The sequence below is a fragment of the Giraffa tippelskirchi genome, chromosome X, assembly GCF_054371585.1.
Source record: "Giraffa tippelskirchi isolate mGirTip1 chromosome X, T2T-mGirTip1v1.2.pri, whole genome shotgun sequence".
Classification (NCBI taxonomy): Eukaryota; Metazoa; Chordata; class Mammalia; order Artiodactyla; family Giraffidae; genus Giraffa; species Giraffa tippelskirchi.
This window is the reverse complement of record NC_137289.1, coordinates 90345347-90361198: the sequence shown is the minus strand read 5'-3', so window position 1 is coordinate 90361198 and position 15852 is coordinate 90345347. Positions and strand designations below refer to the sequence as shown.

The following is a 15852-nucleotide window of genomic DNA, read 5'->3' as shown; positions in this document are numbered from 1 at the left end:
AGGAAGCTGAATGTGTGCATGCCTTCCCCACAGGATGTGGCGCTCTGACCTGCCCCGTGGGGGTTGCCTCCTTGTGTCTCAGTCCCTGGATCCTGAGCAACCTGTGCCGGAGTCAGGGGTGCGGGCTCTGATGCTCACGTCCCAGTACCTCATGGAACCCTGTGGCCTGGGCCGCTCCCGGCTCACTCACATCTGCCGTGCTGACCTCAGGTACAAAGCCTCCTCAGCCCTGGTGTCCTTCCCCCCCGCCCCCCGCCCCGCCCCATGCCCCTGATCCTAGGAGGCAAGTCCTATCTTCCTTGTCCCTGGCAGGGGCTCAAGGGAAGAACCCACAACTCATGCCTTCCTGCTTCTACCTCCTCAGGGGCCGTTCTCCTGACTGGTACAACAAAGTCTTCGGACACCTGTGCGCCATGGAGGTGGCAAAGATCCGGGATTCCTTCCCGACCCTGCAGGCAGCTGGCCCTGAGACAAAGTTGTGAGCTTCAGCCTGATCCCAGAGTGCCACTGCCCAGGCCCCCTGGCACAAAGGCAGTGAAGGGGGATGAGAGCAGAGAGCCCCTAGATGGATGCTGCTCCTAAGGGTAGAGGCAAGGCCACGCAGTCCCCCTTACTTCCTGAAGTTCCTCTCTGTACAAGGGAGCAAAAGAGAATTTCAGCGTCCAGTCTCCATTCCACCTCCACCCCTGAATCTGTGTTCTGCCCTTCTGAGAGAAAGGAGTCGTTTTCAGAGCAGGAAGACAGCTACTGCCCTCTGGGTCCATGGAGCGACCAGTCAGTCTGAAGTCTTCCCAGCTCTCCTGCCTGCGGGTTGAGGAGGCAGAGAGAAGTGTGTGCTCCCAGCTCTCTGCTATTCCGAGAGGTCAAGCCATCCTGTTTGTTGCTAGGGTCCCTTTGAGGTTGGACAGGAGGTTCTGGTCTTGCCTTTGGGCCCAGCATTGATCCTGAACTGGCTTTTGCAGAGAAATTGGACTGGAGTGGACAGGCACAGGGGCAGAGCACAGCACAACCACAACCACCATGAGCTGTTTGATTTGTGTAAATAAGATGCTGATTTTTATGAGGCTGATTTAAGGAGGGGCAGCGATGGGTCCCAGTAGGTGACATGACGATTTGGGATAGCTTGGGATGTGAGAGTGGGGAGAACCTTCCTTTCTCAGATCTTGAGACCAATGAACCAGTCTCCCCTGACTTGGGCCCCATACTTTATCTGCCACTCCCTAGGGTCCCATGTAGCCATTGGCCATGCACTGCCATGTCTAGCGAGTAAACAGACACCACACAGGCTGAGTAAAAGCAGATGGTGGTGAGGAGACACTATCTGTGTTTGCATCACTTTTCCTGCTCTTTTTGCCTGTGGTAGAAGGCTGATATGACAGCCCCTTCCTCCAGCAGAGATCTGGCCCCTGGTTCAAGCAGCCAGCCCATGAGATGGAAAGGCTTAGTGTCATCTCAGCCCACTGGGACTTGATCCAAACCTGACCTATCCCACCTACCAGTCATGTTGGTTCACATGCAAAGTCAAATGCCAAATGCCAACTGGTGCTTTGTTGTTTTTTGGCTGAATAAACTGGAGTGGGATGGGTTCTAGCCAACCAGCTGTAATGTTTAAACTTATCTGTTTTATTTGTACCTATAAATACTGTACAGTCAGTATTTTATCAATATTAAAAATGTGTTTATGTACATATAGATAAATATATATATATATATATTATACAGACACATCTATCTATCTATCTATATATATATATATACACACACACATATTCTATCATGAGTGTACCATAATTTGTGGGTGGGGGCAGAGGTCTAGTAAGCCTCGGGGGGCAGGGCACTTAAGATGAGACAGGGGAGGTGGGAGCACAGTCCATGTGATACCTCCCAGTGCAACAATAAAGCATTCCGAGAGATGCACTCTGTCTGTGTGGTTGTCTTTGCGGAGATGATTGGCCAGGACAAGGGACAAGTCATGATGCAGGTTCAGTTCAACCTCAGGTTCAGATGTTGTGAACATTAACAATGCAGGATACCAGGGGAGGCTGCAGGAGAAATGGGGAAAGGCTTCAGTCTTTCTCTTTGGGTGTTGACTGGGGCTGGGGGAAGGTAGGATTCCAAGAGGCCAGGGCCTATTCCTAGAAGCCACAAACCCTATTCCCTGACATGACCAGGTCCCCTATCTGAGCAGCTCCCAAGCATGACCTCACGCATGCTAATGATAGCCCTATGGAGGGATGCCTTTTGCTATGCTGTACTTTATTCCTCTGTTGCACACAGCTCAAGCTGATGGATAAAGAGTTATGACCCAGTCTCAGGAAGCTTGGGGACCCTGTTCTACCCACAAGACATGTCTCAGTGCCTCAGGGCAGCCCCTGATTTGGCTCCAGTGACCAGCAAAGAGAGGCCTCCTCATATTGACTTCCTGTAGGAAGCACTTTTTTGGTCACATTGCTGTAGCCATAAAATTCTCAAGCTCTGAGGGGCAGCTGGAGAGAGTATAGGCTTTCCAACCGGTCTATTTGCACCCTTTGAGTACTGTTGAGCAACCTGGAGAAAACAAGTCCTGCTCTCTCTCTCTTGCTCGGAACCTCGGCTTCCTCTTGGGCCAAACAGGCCAGTGATCACCTCTTCACAAGGCTGACTCAGTAAATGTTCAACATGGCCCATTCCAGTCTGTACCTCTACCCCGCCTGAACAGATCTGGGTACTTGTCAAGTCCCTTTCTCTGTCACCTTCTTCCAGTCTCTTCTGGGTTCAGCCATACATACATGTCATTGGCCTTTCCTCACTGCTGCTGCCTGGGGGTCTTGGCTAGACCTGGAAGAGAGTGGAGCAGAGGGCCTGTTAGCCCCTTAACTTTGGGAAAACAATGAAGGCAACCCATGTATGATGGTAGGATATGAGATCACTCAAGCAGCTCTGGTGTTATGCAGCACTGGTGTGAAACCCAAGCCAGTACTTTTCCAGTCAGGCAGCTAGAGGACCTTCTGGCACAGTGCTGCCCCACTTGGTCATGGAAGGAGGCCATGGTGATGGTAACAGAGAATAAGGCTGAGCATGCTGTTCATGGGTGGCATGAAATTGACCTCCCAGGTGATGGTCACTCGGAGACAGAAAAGAGTTACAGAGGAGGCTCTTAGAAGGGCCAGAGAATTCCCCTAGTCTTTCAGCTCTGGACTCTGAGGCTCTGGACCAGTTGCCTGGTGTGGCTCCTTCATGTTTGGCTTTCTGAGAGAGGTAGTACCAAGCAGGGGAGCTTCTCTGGGCCTTAGTGTTATTCCCTTGCGTAAAGCAGAGGCCTCCATTCCTCTATCCCTGCATCTCTGCCTGGCTCACCATGCAGTCTGTGAATGGACTGCTTATAGACATGGGAGTAGACGTCATAATAATGAGAGTCACCCAGGCCGCTCCCACACATGGCAGGCACCACCCATGGCCATTTGTAACCCTCAGTCTTGTATCTTGATCCACCTTGAGTTGGCCTTTCCCTGGTGCCAGAGAATTTTCATCTTCAAATTTCCAACCTATATACTTCCCCGGACCCACTACCTCAATGAAACCAGACTGTGGGTGAATCCCACATGGGAACTGGACAATCTTATCTGCAAGCATCAATTTGCTATTTTCTATAGTCTCCAGTGCCCTGTTGCCAGAGTGGCTGAGGGTAGATGGTAGACAAACCCAGACAAGATCTATCATCACCAGGTTCTGTGACTTTAAGTGGCACATGAAACCTTTCTGATTTGGTTTTCCTCACAGAAGACAAGGCTAATGATTGTGTCTTGTAAGGCTGTTGTCATAGTTAAATAAACCAATGACTGTGAATATGGCTATACAGTGCCTAGGACATGGCAGACATGAATAAATCATACTCTCCCCTGCCCTGCCTCCTCCCTGCCAGTCAGCCTCTGTGGAGTGCTTGGGCCGGGGTGTGTGGCTAGGTGGGGGTGGGCTACATACGCATATTATTTCCTGACTTGCACCAATACCCCACCTACCCTTTTGACTCTCAGACCCCTGCAACCTCGGCTTTTGCCATTCTGGACACAACTACCTCTTTACCAGGCTCTAAATATCCTGGTGATCTCTTTGTATCCTAACCACTGATTGGTTTTCACCCTACTTCCTCCTGAAGAATTTGGCCCCATGGGCTGATCTTCCTGCTTATCCTTCCATGCCCTCCTTTCTTATCCTATCCTCTCTGTCTCACCTTGTTCATTAGGGACCTCGCTGACATCCATTGTTTCAGTTTACACCTCTGTGCAGATGCCCCTACCATCATGACTGAGAGCTCCATCACTTCTTTTGGCTCTGGCCAGTATTTCCCACTGTATAAATGGGCCTTTCCACCTGGAGTCCCCATCTGCATATGAAACTTAACAGGCTCAAGCCAAACTCACCATCTTCCCACATACAGTCTGCTCCCTGCTTCCTGCTGTGTCTCAACCTGTGGTGCTCTCTTCCTGGCTGCCCAGCTCAGATCCCCACATCAGCCATGATCCCTCCTTCTTTCTCAACCAATGCATCCATCCATCCATTCATTCAAATTCTCATCCATTCTGCCATTAGACATGTAGTTGTGGAATGTCAGTTTTTTGCCAGACTCTGCTGAAGCACAGAGAATACATCAGTTAACAAGACTGATAAGATTCTCGCCTGCCTTTAGTGCCCGTTCTAGTGGATGGGTGGAGGGAGGTGGACAAGCTAACTTCAGCTATGATAATGGTGATGAAGGCATTAAAACCTGCTGAGGTAGTAGTGACTGAGAACTTACTCCAGTAGGGTGGTCACAGAGGGCCTTTTTGGGCAGGTGATATGGAAGCCAAGACCTGAGGAGAAAGAATGGGCCATGCAAAGATTTAGGGTAAAGAGTTATGGGCAGAAGAAATACGGAGCAAGTACCACGACCTTAAGGTGGAGACAGAGTTGACATTTCCAGGTCAGGGTGGCTGGGGTGCAGGGAATGGGGGAAAGTGGGAGAAGGTGGGGTCAAAGACGTAGGGCCAGATCACGTGGGCCTCATGAGGAAGTAGCCACATCCGGTTGAGTCTTGCTGCATGGCGTTCCCCCTTCCAGCCCCTGCCCCAGTGTCTGCAACAGCCCAGTTCACTGTGAAGAAATGCACAATATTCTACCTGGATATTCAGCAGAGGTCCTTACCTCCTGTCTCTCCTCTTGCACCCTTTTTCACCTATACCCAGTACCAGGTTAATCTTTCTAAAGTCGAGTGTCTTTCTGACTCAAAAACTGTCAATGCCTCCACTTTCCCTCCCCCTCCAGTTGACTACTAAACTATGGCATTCAGGACCCCACAATGCAGCCTTGATCTGTCCACCAAGTTTCTTCCCCCTTCATTTCTGTTCTCCAGCCACGTCCTGGGCATGCTCCTTTAGTTCCTTTACGTAGGACTGTCTTGGACTCAGTAGACCCAGGTTCAAGTCTCATCTCTGCCAGTTCTTAGCTGTGGGGCTGTGGACAAATTATTTAATCTTTTGGGGCCCCAGTTTCCCTATACTTAACTAAAATGAGGTTCAGAGAGATGTGTGAATTATTTAGCGAGGTAGGTTGATTATTGCAAGGTACTCTCACCCTCCAACCTCACCAGTCTGGCAACACTCAGGCCCAATATGTCTCTACAATAAAGTCATTCCCAGAACTTCCAGCAAAGTTTGTTTTATCCCTCCTCTGAGTTGTCATTGCCCTTTGCATCTAAGACCTCCATCTTGCTGATGCCTCATCTTAGGATTCTTTGGGCACCAGTCACATTGCCAGTGTCCCCATTAGTTTAGGAGCACCTGGGATCCAGATCCTGGTGAGATTCATCTCTGAGTCCTTCATAGTGCCCAGCTTGAGGAGGCTGCAAGGCCCAGGGAAAGCATCTGGAGACGCAGAAGTGGAATCAAGTCCTGGTTCTGCCACTTGTTAGCAGTGTGAACTTGACTCTCTGAGCCTCATCTGTAAAATGGGTTCAGGAATGCCTACCTCTCTAGGGTGTTGCACGGAACCCACATATCCAGTACAGTGCCCAGTATAGTCCTAGGCAGAAAGGGACCACTTCCCTGTGTTTACTGTGTAGGCTCCTTTACTCCAAGCCCTTGTTGTCCAAGTCCCACCCCCTGCAACTTGGTTTGCCCTCTTGTATCCTGTTTACACCCTTCCAGGCTCAGCTAGCCTCACCCACCCAACCTGCCTCTGAGCTCATGAAGTATTTTTGAGTGAAATTTTATCACATAAAACTGACCTCAAATGTACAAGCTCATCTCTTCGTCTAGGCTATGACATCCAGGACAGGGGCCAAGTGAGAGGCATCTCTAGTTCCAGTGGCCAGCACCAGGTCTGGTCTAGAAGAGCCAGTGTCAGGGAGCTCAGGGAGTGTGTGCTGAATGCAATTGAATGTTTGTGTGTAGGAGCAGGGAGACATGAAAGAACATGCAATTGGGGTTGTGGGAATGGGAAGGGGCCCTGGAGCTCGAAGGAACCTGGGGAAGGTTGAGTAAGGATGGCAACAAACTTCCGCCACCCAGGAGGGAGCACATGGATACTGATTGCTGACTCTATACCAGGCCCACACAGGATATCCTTTAACTTCAAAAGGCCCCTGTGCAGTGTTATCATCCTCTGTTCCTGGATGGAGATCTGAGAGTCTGAGAGACAAGGAAACTTGCCCTGCGGTGCACAGCAAGCAACTGGCTCAGCTGGGACTTCCACCCAGACTCCCAAGGTTGTCTTCTCACTCCTCACTGAGAGCGAAGGGAGAAGATGTTCCCACCTCTTGCTGGTAGTGTCAGTGTGTCTGCTAGAATGGTGAAGAGGGAACCGGGAGTGTTAGGCATGAGAGCTATTGAACAAGGGGGGAAAAGCATTTGAGGAAAGCTGAAACCAGGATGGAGGGCAGAGGGACAGGGCTGCAGGGATGCACACTATTCATGGAAGTTACTTTCCTCTGCCCCAAGCCACCCCCACAGGCTGCTGGGGGTTGGTCTGCCTGCCCCTAGGATTCCTGCCCTGCCCGAGAAGGGCCATAGGGTGGCCTTGGGCTGCTGCAGCCTCTAGACAGGTGGATGTTATCTCAAGCTAATGGAGAAGGCCTGGGATTGAGCAGAGACTGGAGCAGCATATGAACTTTCGGGGCCCTGCCTACTTTTGTCTTCATAGGCCCTTCCTTCCTAAACAATATTTTAAATTGCATTGATATAAAGATAAATATTGTCTGGGCTGGACTAATCATTAGAAATATATCCATTGGCATTATATTCATTTTTTTCTCCTGATAATAAAATAAAGTGAAAACATTTCCTTGGGCCCTAGATGCTGGGCCTACAAAACTAATAATAAGATGGACCTGGCAGAGGGCAACACAGAAGCTATAAATGAGTAAAAACACCTCTGCTCAGGGGGAGAGAGGTCCTGAGGCCTGCACAGCTGGGTGTCCATCTCTAACTTCCCTTTGGGCACATTGAACAAGAATGTGGACACTCCTTATCATTTGCCAGCTCTACTCCAGCTACACTCCTAGTCCAGAGAGGCAAGCAAGTTCCTGTCAGGGCCTCTAACGGGCTTCTATGACCTTAGACAAACTCCTTGCTGTCAGATGACAGTGATTTATGGCCCCAAGCTCTTGACTGGGAGGTGAAGCCCCCAGCTCCCAGCTTCTCTGAGGGGCCGGGGAAGAACTGAGCCTGGCCTAAGACTGGCCTCCTTCCAACAAGCTCCCCCAGGGGGCAGAGTCAGCTGAACCAGTGGCTCCAGCTTGTCCCTGGAGTGGGACATGTTGTCCAGGTCACAGAAAAACATCAGCATAAACAAGCACTGATTGTGTAGTCAGAGGAAATGGCCATGTCCTGGCCTGTGACAGCTTTATGAGGGAGGGAAGCAGAGTTGAGGGGAGACAAAGATGGGGGTGTGTGTGAAGGGGCAGGGTGCTGAGAAGGGAGACAGGGCCCAGGGCCCAGGGCAAGAAGGGGGAGTCATAGAAATTAAACCCAGCCCCTCTTCAGTGTGGTTGACGCAGTTTGCCTACCTGTTTTCTCATTAGATGTTCACAAAACTTCTGGTGGCTTAGACGGTAGAGAATCTGCCTGCAATGAGGGAGACCTGGGTTTGATCCCTGGGTTGGGAAGATCCCCCAGAGGAGGGCACAGCAACCCTCTCCACTGTTCTTGCCTGGATAGTCCCATGGACAGAGGGGCCTGGCAGACTGTAGTCCATAGGGTTGCACAGAGTCAGACATGACTGAAGCAACTTAGCACGCATGTGGGGATGGGTCTGGAGCAGAGGCTTGCCCCTACATGCCCAGCGGGAGACTTTTCATTGAATTCATTAGGAATTTCGAGAGGAGAAAGCCAGAAGCTTGGGGCTCAGCCATGGTGTGAGCACCTAGCAGGACAGGCAAAGTCTTAAAAACACCCAGCTGGGCAACAAAATGTAAGTGATGCATTGGCCTAGGACTTGGCATTGAAAATCTGAAGTTTTACTACTGATATACTCGTGAGTCCCAGTGTCCTCCGCCAGCCTCTGTCCCCTTCCCTCCCAACAGCTCTCACCCCAGGCCACCTGAGTCCTGAAGTCTTGTGTGGATGGGAGTGTCCAGGCTTAGCCACCAAGTGTTAGCCCTGGAGTTATGGGTTTTAGTGGAAACAGGAAAGGAATGTGGCAGAGAAAAGCCATCAGAGAGGTACTGGGAGCTTTGGAGCTGGACTAGCCCGCCACATGGCAGCCTTTCCAGGAAAGGGAAGCAGAACCACAGTAGCTGCCTTCAGTCTAACCCAGTGCTTCTCAGTGGAAGGCAGTCTTGCCTCCCAGGGGACATTTGACAATATCTGGAAATGCTTTTGATTGTCACAATTAGGGGGCGGGGGCGGGCGGTGCGTGTGCTTGTGGCACACAGAATGGCAGAGAGGCCAGGGATGCTGCTGCTCAGAACACAAGACAGGCTCCATAACAAAGAATTTCCCCACCCCAAACATCTATAGTGCCAGGGCTGAGAACCCCTGATCTAACCCAAAGCCTTCCGGCTGTGATTGGGGTTAACTGGCCAAGACCGAAGTCTGGAGATCAAGAGTGAGAAGGTAAAGGGAGAAGAAAAGAAGGGCTACAGGGATCTGACTGTACCACATAGCTCTGCTCTCAGAGCTCTGAAGAAACAGCCCTCACAGCCACTGCAACTTGGGCAGCTGGGTGCAGAGAGAAGTGGCAGGATGTAAGGAGAGAATTGTCAAGCTGGTGCCTTGGCAGTGGCAAGCAAATAGATAAGACTGAGTGCCCTCCAGGAGCTCAACACTCCACCAGACACCCAGGGAGGCACAGTACCTAAGAGTCATCTCTCACAGCCACACAATCTTTTACATCCAACTATGCATTGCTCTGTCCACTGGCTTCTGTGGTTCTCATCAGTGCTTCAGGGATAGGCAGGATGAAGGTGCTTCTGTCTGCTCTGGGGTAGTAGAAAAAACCCTACTCCATGAGTCAGGAGCCGTGAAGCTGTTGGGGGTCTCAACTCAACTCTTTTGCTTCTCAACTATGTGACCCTGAGCAAGACCTCCACAACCAGCTCTTCTTCTAAACCCACAGGATCTAGGAAGCTGAACCAGGGTATGCCCTCTACACTCTCCATCAGGGGGTAGATGTGGGGGCTTCTGGGCTCCTGTTCCCTGAGAAGAAGCCCCTGGCCCTCTCCTGGGTATGGATAGGCCTATGCATATACACATGTGCCCATGGACATGTGTGTTGCACGCACATACTCATGTGTGCACACACAAAGTCATACACACAGTCCAGACTCTTTGTTCCCTGGCTCAAGCAAATGTGAGGAGAAGGATGGATACGATCAAGAACTTACAGAAAGCAAGGATATTAGCCCCAGGATGGTTTCAGGAACAGCTGAGTGAGCTTACTGCTATCCAGACTTCCACAAGGCAGTGAACCTCAGCAAGGGGGTGCAGCAGGTGGCTGTTGCTGAGGCAGGAAGCCCAGCTTTCAGGTGGGGTGCAGTCAGAAGCAAGGCCTCCAGTCAAGTCAGCCTTTCTTGGACTGCAGCCCTCCTCTTAGACAGCTTCCAGGAAAGTGTCACAGAGTTGCCCTGACAACGTGGCCAAGAAGTTTGTAAACATCTGAGATGATGTCTCTTTCCAAGTGGGGTTCTTGCCAGGACCTCAGCCTTGTGCTATCCTGGTTTACCTACACACAGGGGGTGAAAACCAGCAACCAATGTGTGGAGAGGTCTCTCTGTGCCATTGTTCATGGGGTGCTCAGGCTGTGCAGCCAAGGTTTAAAAGCAAATAAGTGCCACTAGGGTAAGAGACCAATGCATGATTCCAGGTTGCTGACAACAGAGGACAGGCACGCCAGGTTTTACTTATAGCAAGAGAGGAGAAAGAGTTCTTAAGATTCAGTCCCTTGCAGAGCATGGGTCCCCCAGGGCTGGAGGATCTGTTCTGAAGCATGACTACAGGTGCTACACTTCATGCTGCAGCAGAAGAACCCCATTCTTCCGCTCCCCGCCTCCAGGGGCTGAAATACAGAAAGTTGGGGGGGCATACTTGAGGGTCAATGATGTGGGAGATTAAGCAGAACAAAGGAAAGTACATAAAGCCTGGAACGGAGAGAGAGTCCCTCACAAGGCTGTAAGCCCAGCACAGCATTCCAGGCCCAAGACCCGGTGGGGGTAGGGGGTGGACAGCTGCAGGAGACTGCCTTTCCCAGCATTCACTGAGCCTTTTCTTATCTCCCCTCCATCTTGCTCCCATCCTTAGAAGGACAGAAACCTACTCATAGCCACTAGGGAAAAGTCCTGAAGAAACCAGGGAAGGGGTGCCAAAGAGGCCCCAAAAGCCAGAGCAGACCAGGGGCAAGAGCAGGGCTGAGTTTAGGGCTTACGTGGGCAGCAGGTGTGCTGGAGGGCACATGAGGGCTGGCTTGAGTGGAAACGTGCGTGGGCTGCAGCTTTATTGGATGCTAATAAGCCAAGAGCCATCGACCATTTCTAGAAAAGCTGCATGCTGTTGCTACTGCTGCTGCTAAGTCACTTCAGTCGTGTCCGACTCTGTGCGACCCCATAGATGGCAGCACACCAGGCTCCCCCGTCCCTGGGATTCTCCAGGCAAGAACACTGGAGTGGGTTACCATTCCCCTCTCCAATGCGTGAAAGTGAAAGTGAAGTCGCTCAGTCGTGTCTGACTCGTAGTGACCCCATGGACTGCAGCTTACCAGGATCCTCCATCCATGGGATTTTCCAGGCAAGAGTACTGGAGTGAGGTGCCATTGCCTTCTCCGAGAAAAGCTGCATAGAGCATCTTATATAATGTTCTGTTCTTCTATTTCAAATCTATTAGCTTGGCACATAGAAACTGGGGCACTACAAGGGCTTCCTGACCAAAACTTTCATGTACTTGCTTTTGCTCTCTCATTCCCTCTCTCTACTCATCTTAAGCTCTCTTTCTCCTTTCTCTATTGCTCTTTCTGTCCCATCTCTCCATCTAGCATTCATCAAGACTGGGCTCTGGGCCCAGAGTTGAATAAAGCCCAGACTGCCTACAAGGAGTTCAAGATCCCATGCAGGAGGCAAATATGGAAATTGTTCAATACATGGCAATAACTCACAAGTCAGACATAGGCACAGCCTGGAGAGTAAAGGATGAAGAATGGGTGGGGAAAGCCAGAGTAGGTTTCATAGAGGAGGCACAGTCTAAATGTCTTCAAGGATGAGTATGAATTAGGCAACAATGGGAAGGCCAAGGAAGGCATTCCAGTTGAGGGGACAGCATGAGTAAAGACAAGGGAGCTGGAGGTGTATGCAAGCACCAGATTGTAAATGGCATTCAGAGCCAGTGTTTTTCGAACTGGGTTCTGCTGAGTGCTATGTCCTATGAGAAATATGGGATAGATGACATACATATTAGCATAGTACAGATGCAGATCTGCTCTACAATAAAGACTCTGTTTTACTTTTTTGAATGAAGCATTTTCCTAACATATTTGCCCTTGGAACCCTTTTTGTCTCCAAATCCTAATGATCATCCCAGGCCACATAATTTGGGGACTGCTGCCATAGACTCAAGGGAACAAGCAGAGGGTTTTAGGTTGCGAGTGACAAGATTGGGCCTGTTTTTTGGAAGGCTCACTCTGGATGCTTGTGTGGGTTGTGGACATGAGAGGGCAAGAAGAGCTGCAGGGAGATCAGGGGAGATAACTGTAATCATGAAGGCAGGAGAATTAAGAGTCCCACTCACAGCAAAGATCCAGCAAGGATGGTTCATGACAGAGCCAGCCTCATCTTTCTGAATTTGGCCCAGTCCATGTGCCCTAAAGCTTGCCCACAGCCCAGGACTGAGCCCTCATGGTCAGCCCAGTACCACTTCAAGTCTGCCTGTACTCTCCCTGACCAGTCCTACTCCACCTTTCCAGCCTCAGTTCCTCCAGACTGCCCAGGATGCCAGTGTGCTGACAGTTGAGGAGGTTGGGTTTCTGGCTTCTCTCCATCTTAAAATCTTGAAAGGCTGGGATCCCACAACACCCACAGTCCTCAAATCCATTTCTCCCTAATGGAATTTGTAGTATGAATACGACTGGCCCCAGGCTTCCTTCTCTTTTATGAAGCATTTTATGATCTCCCACTAGAGGGATTATTTTGTGAAGGCTAGCTGAACAATGAGGATGGAGGTACAAATAGTAGCTCATCTTCCCATGGATTAGCCTCAGTTCCACACCCTGGTAAAGTGTAGAAACACTCTAATGGGCTATTGCTGTAAGCAGTAGCAATGGGCACCCTTCTCCACATAGACACACACTGCATACACTGAACAAGGCCCCCAGCCTACAGGTGCCCAGACTGGCCCAAATGTTCGCAAAAAGAGCATGTAGCCAGTGACACTCATATACTCATTCAGAGACTCAGACACACACACACGCACACACACATATAACATCTTGACCTGATTGCTTATATGAATTCATTTGGACACCAGGAATATTTTGTTCTGACTGCTTTAATGGGGTGGATTTGACACAGATATTTTTATAAGGCCTAAAATTAAACCACTAAATTTTCACCTTAAAAATTATTATTATTATCAAGTTCTATTTGAATAGGACATCCCAAGTTAGAGCCTGTAATTTGGTAATGGTAGTGAATAATTCTCTTACAACTCTAGCTTAAAAGTTAAAAAATGAATGTAGTAAGTATAATCATAGCTAGTTGTTATCCATAAGTTATTATTAGCTTAAAATAAGGTGTTACAAGTTTAAGATAGTTTATGTATGCCTAATGGTAACTGTAAGAAGAAAACCTCTACAGATTTTTACATAAAAAGAACATTTAACAGAAGCACATGATAAAGAAATCAAAGCATACTGATACCAAAATACATCAAAACATGAAAAAGAGATAGCAGGACAAGAAATAAGGAACAGCATATCTTCAAAACAACCAGAAAACAATAAATAAAATGACAACAGTAAGTTCTTAAAAAAATTATAATGGTAAGTCCTTACCTATCTATAATTACTTTAAATATAAATGGATTAAATTCTCCAATCAAAGGACATAGAATGGCTAAATAGATTAAAAAAAAAAAAAACAAGATCCAATGATACGCTGCCTACAAGAAATTTGCTTTAGCCTTAAAGATGCAAACAGACATAGTGAATGGATGGAAAAAGTCACTTCAAATAAATAGTAGTTTAAAAAAATCAAGATATCTATAACTATACCAGACAAAATAGGTTTTAAACTAAAGATAGTAAAAAGAGACAAATAAAGTCATGACAAAATGATAAAGGGGTCAAATTCATCAAGAAGATGTAACAGTTATAAATATTTATGTGCCTCATATCAGAGCACCTAAATATATAAAACAAAAACTAACAGAGCTAAAAGGAGAAATAAAAAGCAATATAACAATGATTGGGGACTTTAATACCCCACTCTCAACAATGGAGAGATCATCCAGATAGACAATCAATAAGGAAAAAGCAGATTTGAGCGGCACTATAGACAAAATGTATCTAACACACATATATAGAAAATTCTATCCAGCCACATCAGAACGCATTCTTCTCAAGTGCTCACAGAAAATTTTCGAGGGTAAACCATACATTAGGTCACAAAACCACTCTTAGCAAGTTCAAGAAGATTGAAATCATACCAACTATCATCTCTGACCACAATGGACTGAAACTAGAATTTAATAAGAGGAAAACTGGAAAATTCATGAATACATGGAAATTAAACAACAGCCTCCTGAACAACAAAGGGATAAAAAGAAGAAATTAGGGGAAATGAAAGACTCTCTTGAGATGTATGGAAATTGCAACACAACAGACCTGAATTTATGGGATGCAGTAAAAACAGTTCTGAAAGGGATGCTCATAGCATTAAACATCTACATTAAGAAACAAGAAGGATTCCATAAGCAACCTAAAATTACACCTTAAGGAACTAGAAAAAGAAAAACAAACTGAGCCAAAAGTTAGCAGAAGAAAGGAACTGATATATATGAGAGAAGAAATAAATAAAAGAACAGAAAAGATCAACCAAACTAAGAGTTGATTCTTTGAAAAGATAAACAAAGTTGACAAGCCGTTAGCTAAACTAGTCAAGGAAAAAGGGGATAAGACCCAAATCAACAAAATTATAAATAAAAAGGAGACATTACAACTAATACTACAGAAATACAAAGGATCATAGGAGGCTGGTATGAACAGCAATATGCCAATAAACTGGTCAACCTAAAAGAAATGGAAAAAGTTTTAGAAATATATAACTTACCAAGATTGAATAAGAACAAACTAGAAAATTTCAATAGACTAATTACTAGTAAGGGGATTAAATCTGTAATCAAAAATCTCCCAATGAAGAAAAGCCCAGGATCAAATGGCTGCATTGGTGAATTTTACCAAACAATTAAAGAAGAATTAATACCAACCCTTTTTAGTCAGTCAGTCCTTAACCCTAACCCTGACCTTTTTCAAATTCTCCCAAAAAACCAAAAAGGAAGAAATATTCCCAAACCCCTTTTACAAGGCCAGCATTATCCTGATACCAAAACCAGAAAAAGATACTACTAGAAAAGAAAACTATAGGCCAATATTCCTGATGAATATAGATGCAAAACTTCTCAATAAAATACTAGCAAACCAAAGTCAGCAACACATCAAAGGATCATGCACCATGATCAAGTGGAATTTATCCCTGGGATGCAAGAATGGCTCAACATACACAAATCAATAAATGTGATACATCACATTAACAGAATTAAATAATCATATGATCATCTCAATAGATGCAGAAAAAGCATTTGACAAAATTCAACATCTATTCATAATAAAAATCTTTAACAAATTAGGCATAGAAGGAGCATATCTCAACATAATAAAGGCTGTACATGAAAAGCTCACAGAGCTTCCCAGGTAGCACTAGTGGTAAAGATCCCACCTGCTAATGCAAGAGACGAAAAAGACACAGGTTTGATCCCTGGGTCAAGAAGATCCCCTGAAGAAGGGTATGGAAACCCACTCCAGTACCCTTGCCTGGAGAATCCCATAGACAGAAGAGCCTGGAGGGCTCCAGTTCATAGGGTCACAAAGAGTTGGATATGACTGAAGTGACTCAGCATGCATGCACATATGAAAAGCCCATAGCTAACATTCTACTAAATGGTAAAAGGTTGAGAGCTTTTCCTCTAGGATCAAGAACAAGGAAAAAAAAAAAGAACAGGATAAGTGTGTTCACTCTCACCACTCAATTCAACATATATTCAACATAATGCAAGAAGTCCTAGCTAGAGTAATTAGGCAAAAAAGAAATAAAAGTTATTAGAATTGTATAAGAAGAAGCAAAATTGTGTCTATTTGCAG

The 15852-nt window shown here is 47.2% G+C and overlaps 1 protein-coding gene across 1 annotated transcript in view; it reads left to right on the top strand.

The window, feature by feature from the left end:
• STARD8 (StAR related lipid transfer domain containing 8) overlaps positions 1-1917 on the top strand; it is a 32117-nt gene extending 30200 nt beyond the window's left edge. The window contains exons 13-14 of the mRNA XM_081564211.1: positions 34-210; positions 365-1917. Of these exons, the coding sequence (XP_081420337.1) occupies positions 34-210; positions 365-482 (295 nt within the window). The 3' untranslated portion in view covers positions 483-1917. The remainder of the gene's footprint in view (positions 1-33; positions 211-364) is intronic.
• Positions 1918-15852: the final 13935 nt, after the last annotated feature.